This window comes from Prinia subflava, chromosome 2 (genome assembly GCF_021018805.1).
Source record: "Prinia subflava isolate CZ2003 ecotype Zambia chromosome 2, Cam_Psub_1.2, whole genome shotgun sequence".
In the NCBI taxonomy this organism is placed as follows: Eukaryota; Metazoa; Chordata; class Aves; order Passeriformes; family Cisticolidae; genus Prinia; species Prinia subflava.
The window spans coordinates 29,180,808-29,202,307 of record NC_086248.1 but is presented as its reverse complement, the minus strand read 5'-3'; the positions used below and the strand labels follow the sequence as shown (position 1 = coordinate 29,202,307).

Here is a 21,500-nt window from a genome sequence, read left to right as displayed (position 1 = left end):
GGAAGCTGCTGAGCCTGTCAGTGAAGCAGGGAAAGGGTTGCTTTAAATTTTTGTTGCTAGTATGAGTTCAGGAAGACTGTCTTCTTTGCTAGTATGAGTTCAGGAAGACTGTCTTCTTTGCGTTGGCAGAAAGAGTAATTAGTGTAGCAAATTTCGGTGTTTGATTCGCAAGGATCACTTTTATTTCTGCCACTCTGTCATTGCCATGTGGCATTCAGAGCCTGCTGGGTGGGGAGTGGAGCCCACCAGGCCCCACCAGCATTGTGGGCACAGGAGAGTGGCTGTGCCCAGGGAGGGGGGTTCAACACCTTCCCCACTCCTCTGGTGAGGGCAGTGCTGCCAGCCCTCACAGTGGCAGTCAAAATACCATATGGGGCCTGTGATGTACATGGGGTGAGGATGCAGGTCCTTGTCACAGCTGCAATCTCCTGACTAACCCATAACCTCTGTGCTGGTTCCCCCAGAATGGCCCTGTGGCTTGTCAGGCTCTAATTGCTCCTTTTTTTCACTTGTCAGAGAGGTCCCCCTGGTCCACCAGGCCCCCCAGGTCCACCAGGGCCACCAGGAGTTCCCGGTATTGATGGCATTGATGTAAGTGTTTCCCATACCTGCCTAGGAAATAGGAAATCCCTTGAGGTGAATCTACATTGTCTGTCAGCCTTTGATCTTCAGGAGTTTGAATTTGGCTACATGATGCATGAAGGCTACAGATACATGAAGGAATTGATGGGTCTCATGTTCTGTAATGGGCTGGAGAGAGGGGAGAAAGATTTTCAGGTTATCTTTGGTATAGAAAAATCAGGATTATTTGTTTTATGTAATCAACATCATATGCTGTGATTATCTGCTATTAATGGGGTGTAGGGGTTTTATAAATCTAATCTCAAAAGCGATGATTACATAGAATCATTCATACTAAATCATGTTAATGATTTGTGGCGTTATTCCTGATAAGAGCTACCATGTGCGTTCCCTTGATTTTTGTCAGAAGTTTCTGTGATGATTTCTGTTAGTCTGTAATAGAAAATGTGTGGATTTCGTATTTATTTTATACAATAAGGGTCAGTTCAGGATTATTTCTGATAATCTGTAAATCAGTGATTTTCATGAAGGACCATAAAAGGTTGTTGTAGTTCTGACTAATACCTTCTTTTTCATATCTTGGCAGGGGGAGAGAGGCCCAAAGGGCCCCCCTGGTCCACCGGTAAGTCATTTCAACTACTTTTCATTTGTTTCTGTGAGAGAAGTTTTGAGTTTTGCTTCTTCTTCCCTCTGTGAAACATGTTTAACTGTCCATTTAAATCCTGAAGGGTCCAGATGGGGATGCAGGGAAACCAGGATCCCCTGGCTTGCCTGGAGAGCCGGGAGCTGATGTGAGTACACTTGATTTTCTAGAATTTCCTTTTTTTTTTTTTTTTTTTTAATAAATAGATGAAGCACAAGCGCTGTGTACTGCCACCTGGCCCTGAAGGGGGAGGGCGCTGAGTAGTGGTCTCAGGGACGAGTCCTGCTGCTGCCTCTGGAAGCCACCTCTGGTCACAGAGCAGGGCAGAGAGGGCATGAGGAGGGTCTGCTGATGCATCTTCCCTGTGGAAAATAATAGAGAAGATCAAAGTTTCAACATCATCTAGTGTTGATGGCCTGTTAGGTCATACCTCTTTGAGTAAATTTGTGCCAATAAAAATACCTTCAAACCTTTTTGGGAAACTTCATTTTTCTCTCTTGAGAGCACCGATAGAAAGCATTTCTTGTTATGAAGTGAGCTTTTTGCATTAGTACTTAGATGGTATGCCAGGAGGGAGGCAAGCTTATGTTTAATATAAACGAGCTTTTAGAATTTTAAAAATCAAAAATAAAGATGATATACCACAAACCAGTGTGTTAGAGGGTATTGCAAATTATATAAATGAAAAAGCCTAGTATCTATTTATTCTTGCAATGCACTTAGAGGTTAATATTTAATTTGCTTTTGGGAAGAGATTTAGTGGACATGGAATAGTCTTTATTAAACTGTTCAAATTTCATATCTGTAACAGGAAATGGGCTTTGTGAGTGGTACCTCAACCACTTCACTTTTTTCTAGAAACAATACAGGCCCACAAGCCACTTGTGCGTGGCAAAATCCTATAAGCAGATCTTTAAAAATCATTGTCTCTTACAATTAAAGGCATAGGTTTATTTTCCTTTTCAAAATCATTGGGAACACGATCACGTGAAACAGAACACACTAAGCTCAGCTCAGCTTTTGGTATCTGTTCACTCTTGCATATTCCCTTATATAAGTGCATGAGCGGAAATGTAATACTAGAGTACAGGCTTTTGAAATATTGAACCTTTTTAATTTTCACTTGAAGAAAAAAAGTGAGACCTTATTGTACTTCCACTATGTAGTCAATTTTTAATTGCTGTTTCATACTTGTAATACCTTCTGTGTTTAATTGGTGAGACAGCTTTGACTTTTTAAATCTCATTTTATTTCAAAAATTATTTCAGTGTCAGGTTTAATAGACTGTAAAAATTACTGTACAGTAATTACTTGTAATGATCATGTAAGCTTTCAAAATCAAATTGTCGGAACAATTGTGCGAACACTGAATTGCTGGAAGTATACCAAAAAAGTGGAAGGGTACAAAAAAATAAAAGTATTAGATAAACGTAAAAGAAAAGCTCTTCTGGATATCTGGAAATTTCTAAGCCGTATAAGCTGACCATAAAATTGGAAACAAAAGGAAAAATAAGAACTCCAAATGAATTCCTGGTTATAATATCATGGTTTGTTTTTAATTTTAGCCACATAGACAAGTTCAAGGGGTAAATTTAAATCCAGCCTGCTGGATTTCTGGATTTTGTTTTGTGTTGTTGTTGTTGTCAATGAAACTTTTGTTTGAAATGGACAACACTGAGATTTTGTTTCTAACCTTAGCCATGAAATAAATTCATCAATCTCCCATTAAGAGGAAATAAGATCATATGAGATCAAATGTTTAATTGTATTGTGATTTAACGGAGTAATTCTTAGTGATATATATCACAGGCACTGATGCCTGTCACCAGAAGCTAGTACTTTGAACTTGTACATATAAATAAATATTTGGATTGCAAGTCTCCTGCAGTTACTGATTTTATTTAATTGCTTCATTTTTCTGTGTTTTATAATGTTTTCTGTTGTGATTAAGAAAAAACACATAACCCTGGCATTAACACTGTATATCTTACTTCCAAAGGGATTCACAGGACCTGATGGCTCACGGGGAGCCCCAGGACCCAAAGGACAGAAGGTGGGAACAAAATTATGCCTGAAATGACAGATTTTTTAAAGCAGCACTTTTGTTTGCCTCTCTGTGACTAATCAGATGCTGCAGCCTACTTAACAATCCTTACATACCTTTAGAACACATAAGTACTGGCCCCTTTCACACAGCACAAGAAGCTTCCATTCCCACAGCCTGCAGTAAGGAGTGCTGGCTGGCATTACACTGTTGGCATTGAGGTTGAGCATCTGCAGTAAAGCTGGGGCCCTTTCCATCTTGCATTACAATCGTGTCATCGTAAGATGCAGTGGGAACCAGAACAACAAAACCTGGCTTCATCATCAATCAAACAAATGAAATATAAATCAAAAGTTAGAGTAACAAGCATTCTTGAGTTTTTGGGGGGTGAGGGAATAAAAGTATCTTTTTAATACTGAGGAAGTCTTTCCTTTCTGTCAAGTCTTACTGAAACCAGCATAGCATTAATAAAGTGAATAATACTTGCACACTGTGTCCACTAAATTATGCCCTCCAAAAGGTGAGAGAGCATCTTCCTGTATATTGTTTACAAAACTTGATGCTAATGCCTCTTACAAACTCATTTTTTCTCTTTTAAAGGGGGAGCCAGGACTGCCAGGTGCTCGTGGACTTCCAGTAAGTAGTGCATTCAGTATACAGAGGATTTTTACACCTTAAGTATTATTGTGAAGGCTTCTCACCACTAAATGTTGAGACAAAAAGCCCAAAACTATTTCTGAGGTTTCAAAGAACTCGTAAGTTACAAAAGTAGTACTTTAAGGTATGGTTTTGTCTTTATATCTAAGTGTACAAATATTATTAAATGTTATGTTGGTTTGTATGCTGTAGAAAAGGAGCATGTGTGATGTAGTCCTGAGTTTTAGGCTTATACCATTCTTTTCCATCTCTGTGGAAATGCTATGGAGATGAGAGAGCCCATGTTTCATTTGCATATAGGAGTCTACAGTTATTCCTGTTTTCAACTTCTTGCCATGTGTTTAAATGGCATCACTGAAGTGTAAATTCTGTGAGACTCCTTGTACTGTTTTGCAGTTCCTCATGAAAACAGGCCAAAATATGAGAAAGGACATGAAAAGATTCCATTTGGCATGCAGGTGGATCTAATATCCATTTTTAGGGGCTGAAAATAATTGGGAATTTTAGGAGTTTTGGTGGTAGAAGAAGTGAATGATGGTTGGCATGCAGGAATTTAGCTTAGGAAAACACCTCAAGATGAGTAATGGAACAAGATGACTAGAATAAATTATAATAAGACTGTGTATAATCGCAATTTAGTTTAAAATTAGATTCTTTTGGAAAAGTTATTTAAATTAGATAGAAGAAGTATGATATTCCAGTACAACACTCCTTCTGTATTTGTATTTTTGACTTTTTCCTATTAACTCTCATTACATTTATATTTAAAAATTATTTTGATAGTTGGCCACAGAGAAAATGATAAATTTATTCTTGAAGGTGTGATATTATGTTCAAATTCAATATGAATAACTTTGTGGACACTTTAATTTACATGGATGCTCATTCTTACCTGAAAATTTGGAAAATAGGTGATATAATGGCTGGCTGGTCTGCAGGCTCAATATATGAGTTAAATTTAGTCACAGAAAATGGCAGAGCTGAGTTAGACTGAAGCCCCAACATTTTTCTGTTAGAGGCTTGAGGTTTTTCTTTTTTCTTTTTTCTTTTTTCTTTTTTCTTTTTTCTTTTTTCTTTTTTCTTTTTTCTTTTTTCTTTTTTCTTTTTTCTTTTTTCTTTTTTCTTTTTTCTTTTTTCTTTTTTCTTTTTTCTTTTTTCTTTTTTCTTTTTTCTTTTTTCTTTTTTCTTTTTTCTTTTTTCTTTTTTCTTTTTTCTTTTTTCTCTTTTCTCTTTTCTCTTTTCTCTTTTATCATCTTTTATCTTTTTTATCTTTTTTATCTTTTTTATCTTTTTTATCTTTTTTCTTTTTTCTTTTTTCTTTTTTCTTTTTTCTTTTTTCTTTTTTCTTTTTTCTTTTTTCTTTTTTCTTTTTTCTTTTTTCTTTTTTCTTTTTTCTTTTTTCTTTTTTCTTTTTTCTTTTTTCTTTTTTCTTTTTTCTTTTTTCTTTTTTCTTTTTTGTCAACTAGATGGGGAAATAATTTCTGGGTTGTATGCTCTGCATATTACAACATCTAGCTGCAAAAAGAAGTAGTTACAGTCTGTCAGGTGTGTTTACTCAGATGATATGGGGAAAAGTGATTATAGGGATGGACTACCCATCCTATGAGGAAAGGCTGAGAAAACTGTGATTATTCAGCCTTGAAAAGACATGGCTTTGGGGTGACCTAATTGCAGCCTTCCAGGCTCTTAAGGGACCCCACAAGAGAGCTGGTGAGGGACTTTTTACAAGGGCGTGTGGTGGCAGGACAAGGGGAAATGGCTTCAAATGAAAGAAAGTAGGTTTAGGTTAGATATTAGGAAGAAATGTTTTGCTGTGAGGGTGGTGAGGCACTGGAATAGGCTGCCCAGAGAAGATTTGGATGACCCATTCATGAAAGTGTTTAAGGCCAAGTTGGATGAGGCTCTGAGCACCCTGGTCTAATGGAAGGTGTTCCTACTCATGGCAATTTGAACTTTTATCTCCCTTGCAAACCTATGATAGGAAAAATTGGGGAAATAAAAATGAAATACTGAAATACTTGTTTAAAGTACTGTGACATTTTAGCCTATCAACAGAAAGAAAAACTGAGTTGGGGGAAAACGTACATGATTTTAGCTCACCATTTTCAAAATAATGCAAGAATGATTAATTTAAGACCCTCCAGAAAAAGTGGGTGCATTAAATGTGTATAAAGAGGGTTAATCTCAATTTGGAAGTAGACACGTTCATTTGAGAAAGGAGGAAACTGGACCAACTTGTCAAGGTAGAATGCTGATTCTTTTCAGAGCAGTAGGACTTTTGTCACCATATTTTGAGACTGTAAAAGCAATAAATCTGATAAGATTTTGGACCATTGTTCAAAGCTGAGTGATTCTGTTTGCCCTGAGACTTTCAGTCTTAAGGTGATACTGCTTCAGTGAACTCAGTAGGGATTGCCTTTGGAGTTGATCTGCCTCTGCTTAATAAGCAACTAAACTTGTATTTTAGGTGAATCCAGAGCAATATTTATAATGTGGAAAGGAGAATTCCAATTTGTTTAAAAGAAAAGATGGATATAGTCAACTTGTGTCATTACTCTTGTACTAATTAAGATTGATCCTGAGACCTCACGTTAGGAAGAAGCTTAGTGATTGATTTTGTAGCTCCATGGTTGTTAATCCACACATGCTGAGTCCATATAGAGAGATTTATGCTCAGAATAAATCTCCTAGGAAAACCTGCATAAATGCAATTTTTCCTCTGATGAATGGCTGTATTCTATTGAAGAAATTGTGCAGCTACTGGAAGGTTCTCAAAATGGGCAGCACTGGTCATCTGACCTGTAGTGAGATTACACCTAACAAAATCCACAAAAATGAAAAACCAAATCAAACCAAAACAACAAACCCCACAATCCCACTACCAAAACAAACAAAAGACCCCCTGTAGAACCCCAACAGAACCCTCCTATCATAAAAACAAAACAAAAAAATAAAAAATCAACAAGTAACAATGGTAGTGCCGGAGTGCAATAGTTCTAATTTTTAGATTCAGAGCCTTTTGGAGAAGCTCTTACTACAAATGTGAAGTAATGAGGCTGTTTAACCTTTGCACTTTTTTGTTTTGATCCATGAAACCTCATTTACCAGAAACATAGTGAGCACAATTATGAATTACTGCCTACATGATTAATTGAGTGCTTAGCTGTAATTATGCACTGCTTTGAATACTGTCAGTGGCTTTGTGCAAGTGGAGTAGTCCCTGGATAGTTATCCAAAGACTTCATTTTTCACAAAACCTCTTGCTTAAGTTATTAAAATATTCAGTGCAAACAGAAAATCAGAAACCTTGGGTACAAAACTAATTAGCTTTAAATTATTATCACTGTTTTTCATGCTTCTCTAGTGATATTTATCAGCCAAGTTAGGACTTCTGGGTGTCTTCCAGAATGAATATTAATGACATAAAGTTTTATATACAGAATTTGCTTCTCTGTTCTGTCACCTTTTCTATCCCAGAGTGTACCCTGGCAATCTTCAGTTATCATCCCCTTTTTTGTACATTTTTTTCCTGCTTCATAATTTTGTTTTAACTTTTTCTCTTTGTCTCATCTCTTTGGCAGATAGTCTTTTAAATGGCAGGCTCACAAAGTTCTTAGAATTCTTGTGATTAGTTCAAGGTTTTTTTTATTCAAGTAATTTAAATATGCTAATGCCTGTGACCTGTCCTGGTAGAAGGACCTGAGGCTTATACTTTCAGTGCCTCTATTGCAGTCTTCAGTCCATTCTCTCTTTTAGTTCTCTCTAACTTTTCTATGAGCTGATGTTTTGCTAGAGGCTCACACATGTGGCATGTGGGGAGGACTGTGTGCATTTAGTGACAGAGAATTTGAAAATATTTTAAGGTCTGCTAAAACACAATGTCCAGCAGAGGGTACACTTACAAACCCTGCACTCTTTGTGGTGGATGGCAGGGGCACTTCCCAGTTCACAGGGTAATCCCCTGTGCTGCAGGGGATTACAGCTCTGGGTCGCTCCAGGCCTGTGCACTCCAAGCTCCGTGGGTGAGATGAGCACCTCCACAGCAGGCAGCGAGCACTGGGCATGTGAGGCTGCAGTCCCAGGCTGTGTGGAGAGGCTTTCCCTTCAGGACACAGAGCAAGGAGCATGGGCAGCTCCTTGGGACAGGAACTGCTCTCTTTATGTCCTTGATGATGATTGTCCTGGAGCTGCTCTCAGCTTTGCACCTTGGTCTGCCTGTAGGGAGTTCATGGCCAGAAGGTGGGGTAGCTGTGTGAGGAGGCATTGATTGCTGGGGCAGAGTCCCTGCTCTCTGCAGCCTTAATTAGGAAGGTGAGGAGGTGCACTGGAGTGGTCAGAGGAGGGGACAGACTTCTCCTGGGCTGCTGTGTGGGCTGGGCACAGTAGCTGTAGCTGCTTCTTTTGATGTCATTGACCTTCCCTGCCACTGTTAGGGGATGTGTTATTCCAATGAGACCTGCAAGCAGGTGGTTTCTTTCTTTCAGAGACAGGGGATATTATAATATTGAATATGTGATGCAGTGAAAGTTTGATTTGTAGAATCAAATATAGATATGTATAATATGATGATTTGCAGCAAGGAAGTGTGAAGCAATAGCAAAGGGATTATGTATGTTATGCAAGCTTACTTTCTGCTGTGTATTAAATGGTTAAAATGGAAAGATTCTGATGAATGCTTGAATTTTTCCCTCTGTTATACCAACTTTTCTAAACAGCCTTACAAATACAACCCTGGATTGATATTCTGTGACTTTTTTACTCACATTCAGCCCAGGTACCTTATTATGTTAAATCTCCTGAATATTTAAGTATATTTGGGATTTTATATTGTAGTGTTTCATATGTATCACCAACACTGTTCTCCATGAAATTTTCCGCTTACTTTAATAATGCAAGACTGAGGGATCTGTTTTCTTAGAAGGAGTATATCATCCAACTAGGCAGAAACACATCTGTATCTTGGACACTTCTCATTAAAATGGTTCAGAACAATACTGATGGAAAATGTAAATGGGAGAAGTTTGGTGCTTTTGATTACCAAACCCCATAAGTTTAATGGATTTAAGCCTCAGAGAAGCATTGTGGGGGAAAAAGTTCACTTTTATTATAAATTCAAACGTTTCCTTAAAAGAAAATTATAATAGCATAGATATATTTATCATGGTACTTGATAATCAGCTAAATACAAAGCCTTTAACATTTTCATTCCTTTGTGGAAGTAGATATGTTTATAAACATGTGTAATGATATTGCAAAGCAAGTTAATCATTAATTTAATTTTCTCTACTGATACTGATTACCTAAGAACAAAATTGATTTTTAACAGTAGTTAAACAAATTTTCAAAACTATTTTGCAGAATCAAATGAGGTTTTTTTCACACCTTTTTTATCTGAAATACTCTATTCTTGGAAAACAGCTTTACTAGGTTTAGAACTCTCCCCATATTTCTGATCTTTTTTTTCATATTTCATAGGGCAAGGGGCTTCTTGGACCACCTGTAAGTATCAATTTTGCAATTCATAAATATACTGTTCAATGAATCTATTTGAATATTTAATAAAGCTATTATACTGTGATTAAAAGTAACCCAAAGATAAAAGAGATGGTTTTAATCCTAATGTTCTATGTCTATTATGTATGTTTTCTTCAGCTACCCTTGAGGTCTGTGGCATATGGGGCAAGAATATTGGTTTCTGAAGGCATAATTTGTTGTTTGTGAGAACTACATGTTCTCAGTCCTTGGATGTTTGTTACATAGGTATCATATGGTATAAAACCACTATTTACCTTGGTTGTTGTAGGGTCCAGCTGGTGCAGCAGGACTTCCTGGGGAAGTAGGTCTTGCTGGTCCACCTGTAAGTACTACTGTGTTTGCTGAAAATGCAGGTTTGTTCAATTACTAGAAGGTACTTAAAGAAAAAATGGCCCATCTAAATGCTATTTGGGCTATCACAGAGTTTTCAAAAGTTTCTTTTCCTCTGCAGTGATCACAGGTAGAAGAAGGACTATGTTTGAAGCTCATCAGAAATAAGAACAATGAGTAGCAGGGCCACCTGATTAGAGTAAAATGTTTAATAGTGTTCCATATGCTATTTCTCTTATTCAAGAAAAGCTGAAATCAAAAAGCTGTCAGAAATAGAGGAAGTGTAAACATTAACTACTTAAACTACTGATTTTCATTTGCCCACCAGTGAACACGGCAATTCAGTGTTTCTTCTCAGTCTCACTTTAAGTGTGGCTCCATCTATTGACCCCACTGCTGAACTGTGCCCTCAGTTTCACCACACTGCCATATTTCAACACCACACTTTGCTGAAATACAAGCTGAAACCAATTAGTTTCAACTTTTCTACTTGAAATCTGAAATAGCATTAAATTTTTTTTAATAAAACCCACTTTTGAATGCAATTATATAAATGAATTTAAAAATAATATTAAAACCTGCCAATTAGTTTCAGATGATCCATCTAGCTCACTGTCTTGTCTGTAGGAGGAGCAAGAATGGATACCAAGGGAAGTGTACAGGCTATTTGTAAAATGACATTTTTCTGTCATACTGTCACACATTCTGGCAGTTACTTGGTAGTTCTGAAACTGTCTGAATCAGAAATTGCATCTCTGATGCTTTTTCAAAGCTGCATGTGAGCCTATCCTGCACTGATGCAGTCAATCTCTGAATCCATTTATGTCCCAAGCCTCCATAACACATTGCAATAATGAGTCTCACAATATAATTATGCATTGCATGGAAAGGAATGACTCTACAGCTCTAATGTCTTGAGAATTAATCAATAATTTTTCTATATTCTATTATTTCTGTATTCATCTTGTTTATTGCACTTAGTGCAGTAAATGAAATGTGAAAAGTAATATTTGCATTACAATATTAAGTTAAAAGGTGGCCTCTGCCCAATTATTAGATCTATTTTAATTACAAACTTCAGAAAAAATAATTTGCAGAGGTTCCACATTGTCTTTACTTATGAGAGCCCTCAGCATCAAAGTTTCACAAACGGGAAAAAAATCCAACTTGGTAAATTCATCTTGTGCTCAGAAAACGTAGATTTTCTCCTCTCTCTACTTTTGCCAGTTCCTGGAATTCTTATGGTTCATGATTTAAAGCAGTTATAGAGGTAGGGTGCACAGATGATCCTGTGGTCAGATGTTTCAGATTTCTAAAGCAGGCAGAAATGTTTTGATTTTCTTGTGACTCCTGTTTCACAATATAGCTGTCATTCTACTAAAAAAAAGTCTCCATTCTGTTCTGGGAGCTGTGTTGTGGGTTGGGATCCAACTGCCTGCCTAGTCTGTCCTTCTGTAGCCACTTAATTTCTCACTGTTGTCGTGTGGCCTGAACATGTGACTACTTGTTGTTGTTATTACTATCAATAAACGAAATTATTTTACCCTTTTTAAGGGAGATCCAGGAAAAAGAGGGCCACCAGGGCTACCAGGACCTCCAGGTCCTCCAGTAAGTTATTATGTTTAGTAAGTGCTTACATCTGAATTTTGTATTGTTGCTGCTTGAACAAAACTTCTCCCCAAGGTCTACAGCTGAATACTGACTTTAAGATATGAGAAAGGTTTAGATCTTCCATTTAGAAAGCAAGTTTCCACTCTTTATGGTTATAAAAAGGCAGTTTGAAATGTAAATTGTGTAACTTCCGTATGCTTTCCCATTTCTGTAAACTGCAAATTTACAGGTTTTAAGTTCCCCTGTGAATCATAATACTGTAAGTGTAGCCTTTGTTGGGCCTCACTGGTATTACTTCAGTAGAGACATGCTCTTCTCTGTTGGGAGAAGAAAAAAACATTCAGCTTATGAGACAGCTTATGAGACTTCCAGGTGGGTCAAGTTCTAATGTTTTTCTTGCAATCAGATCTTCTACTTGCAAGGAATATGAGAAGCACAGCAGTGCTTTGCCACTCCAGGGGAGCAGTTACCTTTTTTAACCTCTTGGGAGGAGAGATGTGTGTTGCCTTTGTCTTGTGGCAATTTACCTGCTCAGAGAAGCAAAATGGAGAGTTTGGCAGATACATCTCAGTCTAGGTGCTGGGAAATGCAGACTGCTGGGAAAGGTGTTGTGCTAATGTCTTTTTAACAGCTGTCCTGTTCCTCTCCCCCCAGCTCTTAGGGGAGACCCTAAATACATATGCTTTATTTATGCCATGTTTCTTGTTTACATGAAAGTTGCCAGAGAACTGGCAGAGGCATTTTAAAAAACATGGATAGTAAATTGGAGAAGAGAAATTTGGAAACAGGTAGAAATGATTTCTCAAGAGTGGCTATAGTACTTCTATTCCTTAAAGTTTCGTCTGTTTTAGGTTTCTGAAGTGCCACAGTCCCACTCCAGTTGATGGCATTATGGACCCAAATACTCTTGGCTTTTTAAAAATCCTTCTACATATAAGAAGACCATTCTTTAAGGAGCTCCTTCCTTAAAGTCTCCTGTGCTTTTCTCTGAAACAGTGTGCTCCCTCCCACAGGGCTTCAGAGAATCCTGCTACTGCTGTGAAATAATCCTCCTGCCTGTTGTGCCTCACAAACCTCCTGTTAGCTCCCATCAAGTGTTTGATTTAATATGAGAAAAGGCCTTCCCCCCACTGAGTCCATCTCATTGTGCACTGATGTCTGGTTTATTGCAACTGTCATCTACCAATACTTTTGGGAAGATTGTTTTCACTGTAAAAAGAATTTTCTCTGTAAAGACCTGAATCTTTTGGTGAATTCTAAGTTTTTCTGATTATAGAATTTGTCTTGGTTTCTCTAGGAAACTAATGGGGTTTGGACATATTTGTTGTATATTTAACAGGAAATATATTTGAGCTAGTTTAAAAAGCAAGAGAGATATTTCAGGGTTGTTTGAAAAGTTGTTCTGAGTTAGAGGATAGGAACTGCAGTCCTATAATAAAATCCTACAGTTAAGGTGCTTTTCATGTGAGAGATCTTTTGGTTGATTGTATTTCTGATTCCAGATTTAGATAGCAGTTTTATCTAATCACTGTGTTGCCTAATGGGTGATGTCCAGTTATTTCTGTATTGCTGACTTTGATTAATCTAATTTCATTTAGGGAACGATTGGCCTTCAGGATGGCGATGTGTTGGTAAGATTATTGTCCATGTTTTTATTTCTTTTTAAGTAATCTCAGAAAACCTCATTCAGCCTGTGTGCTAATAACTGTGTGAATGCTTTTCCAGTGTCCCAGTGCTTGTCCACCTGGCCGTCCAGGACACGCTGGCTTAATGGGTATGAAGGTAAGAGAAACTATTTGTTCCACCATTCCTTCCAGAGATGCTGTCTCAAGGCACTGGGGAGGGTAATTGCTGACTTTAAAAAGGGCATTTCACTGTTAATTTAAAAAAAGGATTGCATCAGTGTGGTTGCTTATGGTTATTCAACTCTCGACTGCCAAAACAACCTCTTATTGTTGAAATCTCTTGCTACTCCTCTAATCTTCACTGTAAAATTTATGTGTCCTGAGAGGATTAGAGTATGTGAAGGGGGTTGCTTCATTCACTTCCTGGATCATTTGTGGTCAGACTTCAGAAACGCTAAATATTCCTCCAGAGCCTGAATCTTTTTGATTCCTTTTTCTCTCCCTGGGAGACCTGTAACATACTAAATTGAAATTAACATGTTTTGAGTCTCATTTTAGCTAAGATTTTTAAAAATATATTCTTTGTTGGTTTCTAGAAATACTGTTGGCGTCAGGAAATTTTTATGGGATAACATAAGAAGAAATACTACCCTGCCTAGATATGCAGCCTTGTTAGATCCAGAAGCAGATATTTGGAGCATGGTACTTAATATGTAGCATTTCCTAGACTGGTGAGGAAGGAGTAGTGAATGGGGTTTGAGAGGGAACAGCAAGACGACTCTCAGCAGCCTATGTCTGTTTTGGAAAACTCTATTTTAATTTTGAATAGTCTCTATTTATTTATTTATTTTGGTTTTTTATGTTTATTTTAGGGGCAAAAAGGTTCAAAAGGAGAGTCTGGTGAACCAGGAAAACAAGGTTATAAGGTAAAATAAAAAAAGAGAAAAAACTGCTGTTTTTAGCAAACTAATAGTACTTTAGCCTCACCTTCAAAAACAGTATTATATTTTGCTGGAAGTATTAATTGTTTTAACAAAATGCATGAAGTGATGCTACATATCATAGTGCTCCAGAGTAACCGGAGGCACATCTCTATTCTTCATTCACCTGTACTCTATATTTATTATGATGCACAAGTCATACTGCTCTTGCTTTTTATTTTGATTGCTAAATTTAATTATTATAGAACCTATGGGGAAAATTGAAGCTAAGTTTATTAATTGAAAAACTTTCAAAAATTTAAATGCAGGATATTTCCCTGAGTTTACCAAGTTATCTGTTCTGTAGCACAGATGAGCTCTTAAATGAAGTATGAGAAGGAAAAATACATTTGGTAGGGAAAGGACAGAGTATAAATTCATAAACAGAGGCTGAGTCTGATTCATCTTGAAAACTGAAATGTTAACTCTCCCATTTCATTCAGGTGTTTCATTTGAATTAACCTTGCTATATAACCTCTTTAATATTTAAATATTTGCAAGAAATTTTCAGATTTGCACTGCCTTGGCCCATGCTTCAATGTTGCATAAAAAACATTAGAGAAAATTTTTTGCAGTTTTAGTCTGGAAGAACAAGAAATCACAGAATCACAGAATGTTAATAGGTTGGAATAAACCCTAAAGATCATCTTGTCCCAACCCTTCTGCCATGTGCAGGGGCACCTCCCACTAGACCAGGTGTCTCAAGACCTTATCCAAACTGGCTTTGAGCACTGCCAGGGTTGGGGCTTCCATAACCCCCCTGAGCAACCTGTTCCAGTGTCCCACTACCCTCACAGTAAAAAATTTCTTCTTAACCTAAATTTCCCCTCTGGCAGTTTGTACCCTTTACTTCTTGTCCTATCACTACAGTACCTGATGAAATCATAAAGACATTAACGTCAAGAAAAAATGGAATAAGAGATTAAGGGTAAAATATCATTATTCTTTATACTGAGGGTTTTTTTTAAATTACCATTTTGACTAATAATTGAACGGGATGTGAATCTGAACAAGTATCTGTCTGAGAAAGTGGTGTGACTTCATTTGGATTTCATTCAAGCAGGACATGGTGACAGAAAACATAAAGTAGGAAATGTACCTCATGGAATGACAGCAATATGCATGGTATGGACTGGCTACAGATGTATTCCTTTTGCTTTCCCAGGGTGAAGAAGGGGACCAAGGACCCAGTGGTGAAGTGGGAGCTCAAGGCCCTCCAGTAAAGTATTTCCTATTAAAGTGTTACTCATTTTCTTCATAATGACATATCTTTTTTGCCTATTATTGTAAGAAAACAGATATTATAAAACCTCCATGTACCTTTATCTTTATTCTGCCATATTATCTATGAATCGAAGTGGAATTATTTAAATCCCTACAAAACCTACATTATTGCTTGGGACAAAGCTCCATATAGTTCTATGGAACTATCTCATGTCCTAAACTTTGTGTTATGCTTAGATTGTGAAAATAGTTGGATTTTTTTTCCTTCACCTTCCTTTTCATAATTTTGATGACCCTGACTTCATTGTGTTTGAAACACAATCAGCTGTGAAATTCTGACTTAGCTAAGATTTGAGGATGAAGTTGCAACCACTGAAGAACAGGGTTTTTTACCTTATTTTTTTTGCTTTTTGGCTGGCAAAAGAAGTATCCTTCAATCACACCTGATTGTTTTCTTGTCCTGATTCACTGTGCTTTGTTCTGACACATACCTCCTCAGCTTATTCCCCAGCTTGTGAGGAGCTCTTATGGTTACTGTGGCTGCAAGGACTAGGGAACAGAATAAAGGGGTCATTCTAAGTAGGAGAAACAGTCATAACACCTTTAATTTCTATGGTTGGTTTTCTGGTGGCGTCTCATGGTTTTTTCTTAGATGTAAAAATATGTATTTAATGCCATTGGTGTTACCATTTGAGACTGTACCGGGGCTTACCTTAATGCACATGACACCTAAATGCTAAATTACAAAATTCTCTATGAATATAAACATATGGCAGCATAAAACTCTGTATTATGACTAGAAAAAGATAAAAAACAGACTAAGTAAAGGAAAGGGTGCATTCCTTCTGATGCTTGACCCTGAAAATGTATCCCTGAGGCCCTGGTGTAGACAAAGTACTTGTGTAAGGGGCAGCTTCTGCTGTCTGAAAGGAACAGATTCCTGTTACTCAGTTTGGTAGAGTTCTTCGACCAGTGTGAAATAACACAATAGAATTAAAAAACAATTAAAGACTGACTTTCCTTTTTTTCTTTATATGTGTAACTCATAACATTTTATTTTATCACCAATTGCTCACCATACAAAATCTAAAATAACAGTTTCTAAAATTAAAATTTGGGATTCATAATATGTATAAAGCGATATCAGATAGATAACCCATATGAAAAAGGACAGACAGTGCTTTAGAGGATGATGATTTAGAGGAGATGGAGAGCCTGTAGACTGCTGTGTCTTATATGCTCCTTACATAACATATATGCTCCTTACATACACAAATGAAAGGGGTTAAGCATCCAGTCTCCACCACAGCACCTGCAATCCAACCAGCGTATTCCACTGACAAGATCTGCATAAGATAGCCACCCCTGGGAGAGGTGTTGCTCCTGATAGAAAGTGTTGGATACTACAGCGTGCCTACTTCCACCTTTGACCTTAGAAGCAGGATTACAGTGTGTTCATCTCCCCTGTAGGGCTGCTGTAGTTGTTGTTGCATTCTCATGATTTTCCCCACCTTTTAGGCTGACAAGCCTTCAAATGTTCTGCACAAGATTCCACCTAACTTTGTGAGGAGCAAGTAGAGGCTGCCAGTGTAGAATCTGCTCTAGGAGTGGGTTTGCCTCAGCTGTGGGGAAGTGCCTGTAGCTGTTCCAATAACGCAGTTGCAGGACAGGCATATTGTGGCTGAGGGTTTGGTTTCTGCAGGGAGGAGACATCTCAGGCAGTGTCAGTCTCTTGGGATGAGGAAGACAGAGCAGCCAAATTTCCCACAAGACTATTTTGAGGGAAAGTGATGACAGCTGTGATGATAGTTATGATACATCCTGCTGCATTAGGATGTCTACATAGTTTAGCCTTTTAGTGGACATATAAATTTAGCACTTGTACTCTCAAAAACGTTGCCCTATTTTATCTACCTCTGAGCTCTGCAAAATCTCCTTCATCTGTCCAGTCCCCCACTTAAGAGAACTTAGCACTTTTGCAAATTTGGCCATCACATGTTCCTTTCACACAAGCTGCAGATGAGAATGCTTCAACTCTGAGGTAACCAAGAAGAAAAATCAGTGGGTTTTTTTTGTCCTTGTGGTGTATTTGTGGTTTTATAATACAGCCTGATAGTTTTGTTATTCTTTTTAAAATTCTAAAATTAGCAAAATATCAAAGTACCATATAAATTAAGAATTCTAATACAGCAGTAGTTGAATTTCTCCCTTAATACTAAGAAAATATAGTAAAATAATCATAAAGAAAGAGAAAGAAGTCTTGAGTCTCCTCTCTGGAAACAGAAGTTTTCAGGACAGTTCTGCTGAGGACTGTTTTAGTACAGTTCTGATGAGAAGAATTAAGCAGAATTTGAATATACTTTTCTATTTCAGGGCATTGTGGGTATCAGAGGTATTACTGGGATAGAGGGACCTAAAGGTACCAAAGTGAGTATTAACCTTTCTTCCTAAAAATGGCCTATATTAAAAAATATAGAGCTCTGAATGTTTTAAAAGCTTATTTAAGCTTCTTCTTTATTTCCCCTGTATTTTCTCTCTCCTGCCAGCTGTGTTTCCATAGCTACTGTACTTCTTATTAGGAAGAAAGGTAGCTCAGTCCTTTTAATTGATTTAATTTAATTCACTCCTTTCCCCCAATCCTTGCATTTGTGGTAGTCTTGCATGTATGAAGGTCTGAAGTTAGCAAGATAGCAAGTTATAACAATTATAAACTATAGTATATTTTAATTGAAGCTTAAATTTATCAAGTAGTCCCTCCTGTGATTTGTATCTTCCTAAAGCCTTTTACGGCCACAATCATCCCAGTTTTTGTCAGGAGTTTTTATTGAGAGTTTTCCCATTCTTTCTTTGACATCTCTGTGTCTTAAATTGCCACCAGTGGGATTAATATTTATGTGGGCTCTTACTTTGCTGGACAATTTTCCTTCTGTTTGTCTAAGTGTTTCTATCTGTTATTTCAAACCTGGGTGCTACATTTCTAGTCTCATAATCTTGTTAAATCTATAGGGTAAAAATTTCCAAAAGTAGAACATAGCAATTCTGCCATTGTTTACTTCTCCAAAAGTCAAATCATGTAAATCTTGTGATCATGTGTCTTCAGAGACAATATCAAATTTCTCCTGATTGTTAATCTTCTCATGAATGATGCTTCCTAACCTCTTGGACATGTTTGCTAAGCTATTACTATCTTACTTCGTTTTTCTGGCCTTTGTGTGTTCTAATTCTTTATAGTTATTTGCCTACATTATTTTGTAATGTTTTGTCTGTTGAAGTATTTACTACATCTGTTTGACAAAGGAATTCCATGTTCCCTCTAAATCTTTTTTAAAACATTTTAAACATTTTTTTCTGCATTTCTGCAGGGTAGTGATTACATTGTTTCCTTGAAACATATATGATAAAAATAGCAGCACTTCAGTCGATGATTTCTCTGCATATTTTGATGTTATTCTATTAAGTGGTGAAAGGTATAGAATATTTAAAGAAGATACACAGGTTTTTTGAAGCAGCATGTAAAGGTCTACCTCCTTCCTAGATTTTTTAGAGAATGAGCTGAATGTTGTTTTTTGACTGACATTTTTTCATATTTAAATATACTTGCTTTCATATCTCCTTCAAAAAAAAAAAACAACAAACCACAGTAAACAAAAATACTTGATTGCCTCTTTTTTTTTTTTTTTTTTTTTTTTTTTTTTTTAAGTGGAGCTATAAAGCCCACTCATCTGTAGAGACTTTTTAGCTCCTAGCAAAGCAGGAGGATACATGTTGTTACTGCTGCAGCAGTTCACTTTGATATTTGTGTTATCTACGTGTTTTGTAGGGAGCTCGTGGTCTCGATGGTGACCCCGGTCCCCAGGGTCTTCCTGGTGCACCTGTAAGTAGAGTGTGGATTATCCAAACACTTCCCAGTTAGGGAAGCTTTGCAGCTGTGAATCAACAAAGCCTCTGATTAATTCAATTCTATTGATTCCCTGCAGGTGAATAAATTACATTACAGTAATATCAAGTCAGTAATTTCTTAATGTTCCCAAAGACTTTGGGGCAGATTAAGCCATTTTAACTTCTTAGTATGTTGTGGTTTCCTCTTCCTTCTGAGTCCCTCTGTGCATTAGGGTGGCTTGGAATTTTTTAGGTATCAAACTGGAACAAAAACTGTACAGGGTGATTTGGGCAATTTTTTGGAGGTTTTTATTGTGTGTGTGTTTTATTTGTTTGGGGTGTTTGCTTGTTTGGTTTTAGCTGAAATTCTTCCTTGCTCTCCGCTTCCATAGCTGGAATTTGTGTTTGGACTACCCAGTAACTCTGAGTTAAACAAACAACAGCAACATCCTTTGCTTAGACACTCCTGAAATCTCAGGTGATGTCTTGAGTGTTTTAAAAAATATATCTGTCAGCTGCAGTTTTAAGAAACTACACTTTTAAATACAGTGTGATTTTGAGATGTCTACTTTCACCAAATGTGAATTGTACTTGTTGAGTTTCTGCGAGTTTTAGCTTAAAAATACAGGGAAGTTTATTCTGGTTTCATTTCTAATATTTTTTTCTTTTTGTAGGGGGATCAAGGACAGCGAGGTCCACTAGGAGAGGCAGGTCCAAAGGGAGAAAGGGTGAGACCAAACAAATTTTGACTTTTGTTGACTTGCAAACATCAGTTACTTAATAGCATATAAATAGTGCATAACTGGTACTCTCAAAGTAATGTGTATCTGAATGAATACATGTTGACATTTTTTTAGTCTTTTATTCCATTGTCTTTAGTTTAATTTTAAAATATTATTATTATTCTCAGGGTCCTCAAGGTTCAAGAGGAATAAATGGCCTCCCTGGGCCTAAAGGAGAGCCTGTATGTATATTTAATTTCTTTATTTGCTTCATTTGATGTTACTTTGTATATTAGTGCTTGGGCAAAATCTTTGCGAAGTTACAATATTTTTTTTTCTTTTTTCAAGGGCTTACCAGGAGTTGATGGCCGTGAAGGGATCCCTGGGATGCCTGGAGCTAAAGTAAGGCACAATTGACAGATTTCTGAGCTTTGGTAGTGCCTTAGATTTGTTCATTAATTTGTGGCTCCTGCCCATGGCTTTATGCACATTATGAGGGTAATTGAATTAACATTTCTGTACTACAGAACTGAAAGGATGTCAACTCTGTGTTCCAGAAATAAAATTTTTCATCATGTTTGATTTGCATAAATTACAACTTAAAATGTTTTACAGGGTGAACCAGGAAAACCTGGAGCTCCAGGTGATGCAGGGCTCCAGGGATTGCCAGTAAGTATCAAGTATTTTACCTTGGAAAGATAGGCTCAGTTCAAACCATAGAAAGGCTGTGTATAGGTTGATTTGACACTGGAGTAATTCGAGTGAAAATCTAAGCAAAAGGCTCAGGGGAGAGTATGTGTAATGCAAGGGGAAATTCTGCTATGTGTACACAAAACATTCGCACAAAAGTCTAGATCTCCTTATGATGCCATTGTGAGGAACTTGGCCTGACAGAACATTTGCAGCCAGGTCGTGACTCCTCTTGTGTTTCTCCTACCTGAGACCCCGTGGATACTATGATGTGACCCCAAAATTAGGGCTGGTCTCATTGTATTGACTGGGGCCAAACTATTCCCAGGCTGAGCTGCTAGTCTAACATTCCTTCCATGAACAATCACCCTTTGGTATTCTGCTGGCTCAGAACATCTGGAATGCATCACACTCATGCTTCTTTCTGGAGGTGGTTGGAGGTCTCCAGTGTATCCCCTGTGGTGAACTTACAGGGAATCACTGGTGCTTTATGGGCTCTTTCAGAAGGTAATCCTCGTGCATTAAATAAGTTTGAAAACTGCACCAATTGCCAAAAGCTAAATAGAAACACCTTTGCTACAGGAGTAATTGCTGTGAGGAATGGTGAAGGAGATGCTTTTAAACAGAACTGGACTTTAATTTGTAATACTTAGTGAACTCTTAAGCTTGGAAGATAATTTGGTAAAAGCATACTTGCTGTGAGCTGTTGCAGAGAAGTGAAGAGGGAATGAAAAATGTCCAAAAGTATCTATTAAACTCTGCATCTCCAGTCTCAGCATACTGGGACAAGAATATATTTCTAGTGTAAGACAGAAAAAGCCACAACTCCTCACTTATCTATGAAGCTTTTGCAATTTATGAAATGAGAATAATACTCTTTATCTGTTACTTTGTAAACAGAATTCAAGCTTGGTCTCTTACTGAATGAAAGTGCTTCAATATCAAGTAAATAGATTAGAAATACTCAAGCATGAGAAA

At 37.3% G+C, this 21,500-nt stretch overlaps 1 protein-coding gene across 1 annotated transcript in view; it reads left to right on the top strand.

The window, feature by feature from the left end:
• COL9A1 (collagen type IX alpha 1 chain) overlaps positions 1 to 21,500 on the top strand; it is a 63,942-nt gene that overhangs the window by 15,758 nt on the left and 26,684 nt on the right. The window contains exons 8-25 of the mRNA XM_063389441.1: positions 517 to 591; positions 1,169 to 1,204; positions 1,311 to 1,373; positions 3,225 to 3,278; positions 3,870 to 3,905; positions 9,402 to 9,425; positions 9,730 to 9,783; positions 11,346 to 11,399; positions 13,001 to 13,033; positions 13,128 to 13,184; positions 13,900 to 13,953; positions 15,173 to 15,226; positions 17,605 to 17,658; positions 19,052 to 19,105; positions 19,785 to 19,838; positions 20,021 to 20,074; positions 20,181 to 20,234; positions 20,448 to 20,501. Coding sequence (XP_063245511.1) covers positions 517 to 591; positions 1,169 to 1,204; positions 1,311 to 1,373; positions 3,225 to 3,278; positions 3,870 to 3,905; positions 9,402 to 9,425; positions 9,730 to 9,783; positions 11,346 to 11,399; positions 13,001 to 13,033; positions 13,128 to 13,184; positions 13,900 to 13,953; positions 15,173 to 15,226; positions 17,605 to 17,658; positions 19,052 to 19,105; positions 19,785 to 19,838; positions 20,021 to 20,074; positions 20,181 to 20,234; positions 20,448 to 20,501 — 918 coding nt within the window. The remainder of the gene's footprint in view (positions 1 to 516; positions 592 to 1,168; positions 1,205 to 1,310; positions 1,374 to 3,224; positions 3,279 to 3,869; positions 3,906 to 9,401; positions 9,426 to 9,729; positions 9,784 to 11,345; positions 11,400 to 13,000; positions 13,034 to 13,127; positions 13,185 to 13,899; positions 13,954 to 15,172; positions 15,227 to 17,604; positions 17,659 to 19,051; positions 19,106 to 19,784; positions 19,839 to 20,020; positions 20,075 to 20,180; positions 20,235 to 20,447; positions 20,502 to 21,500) is intronic.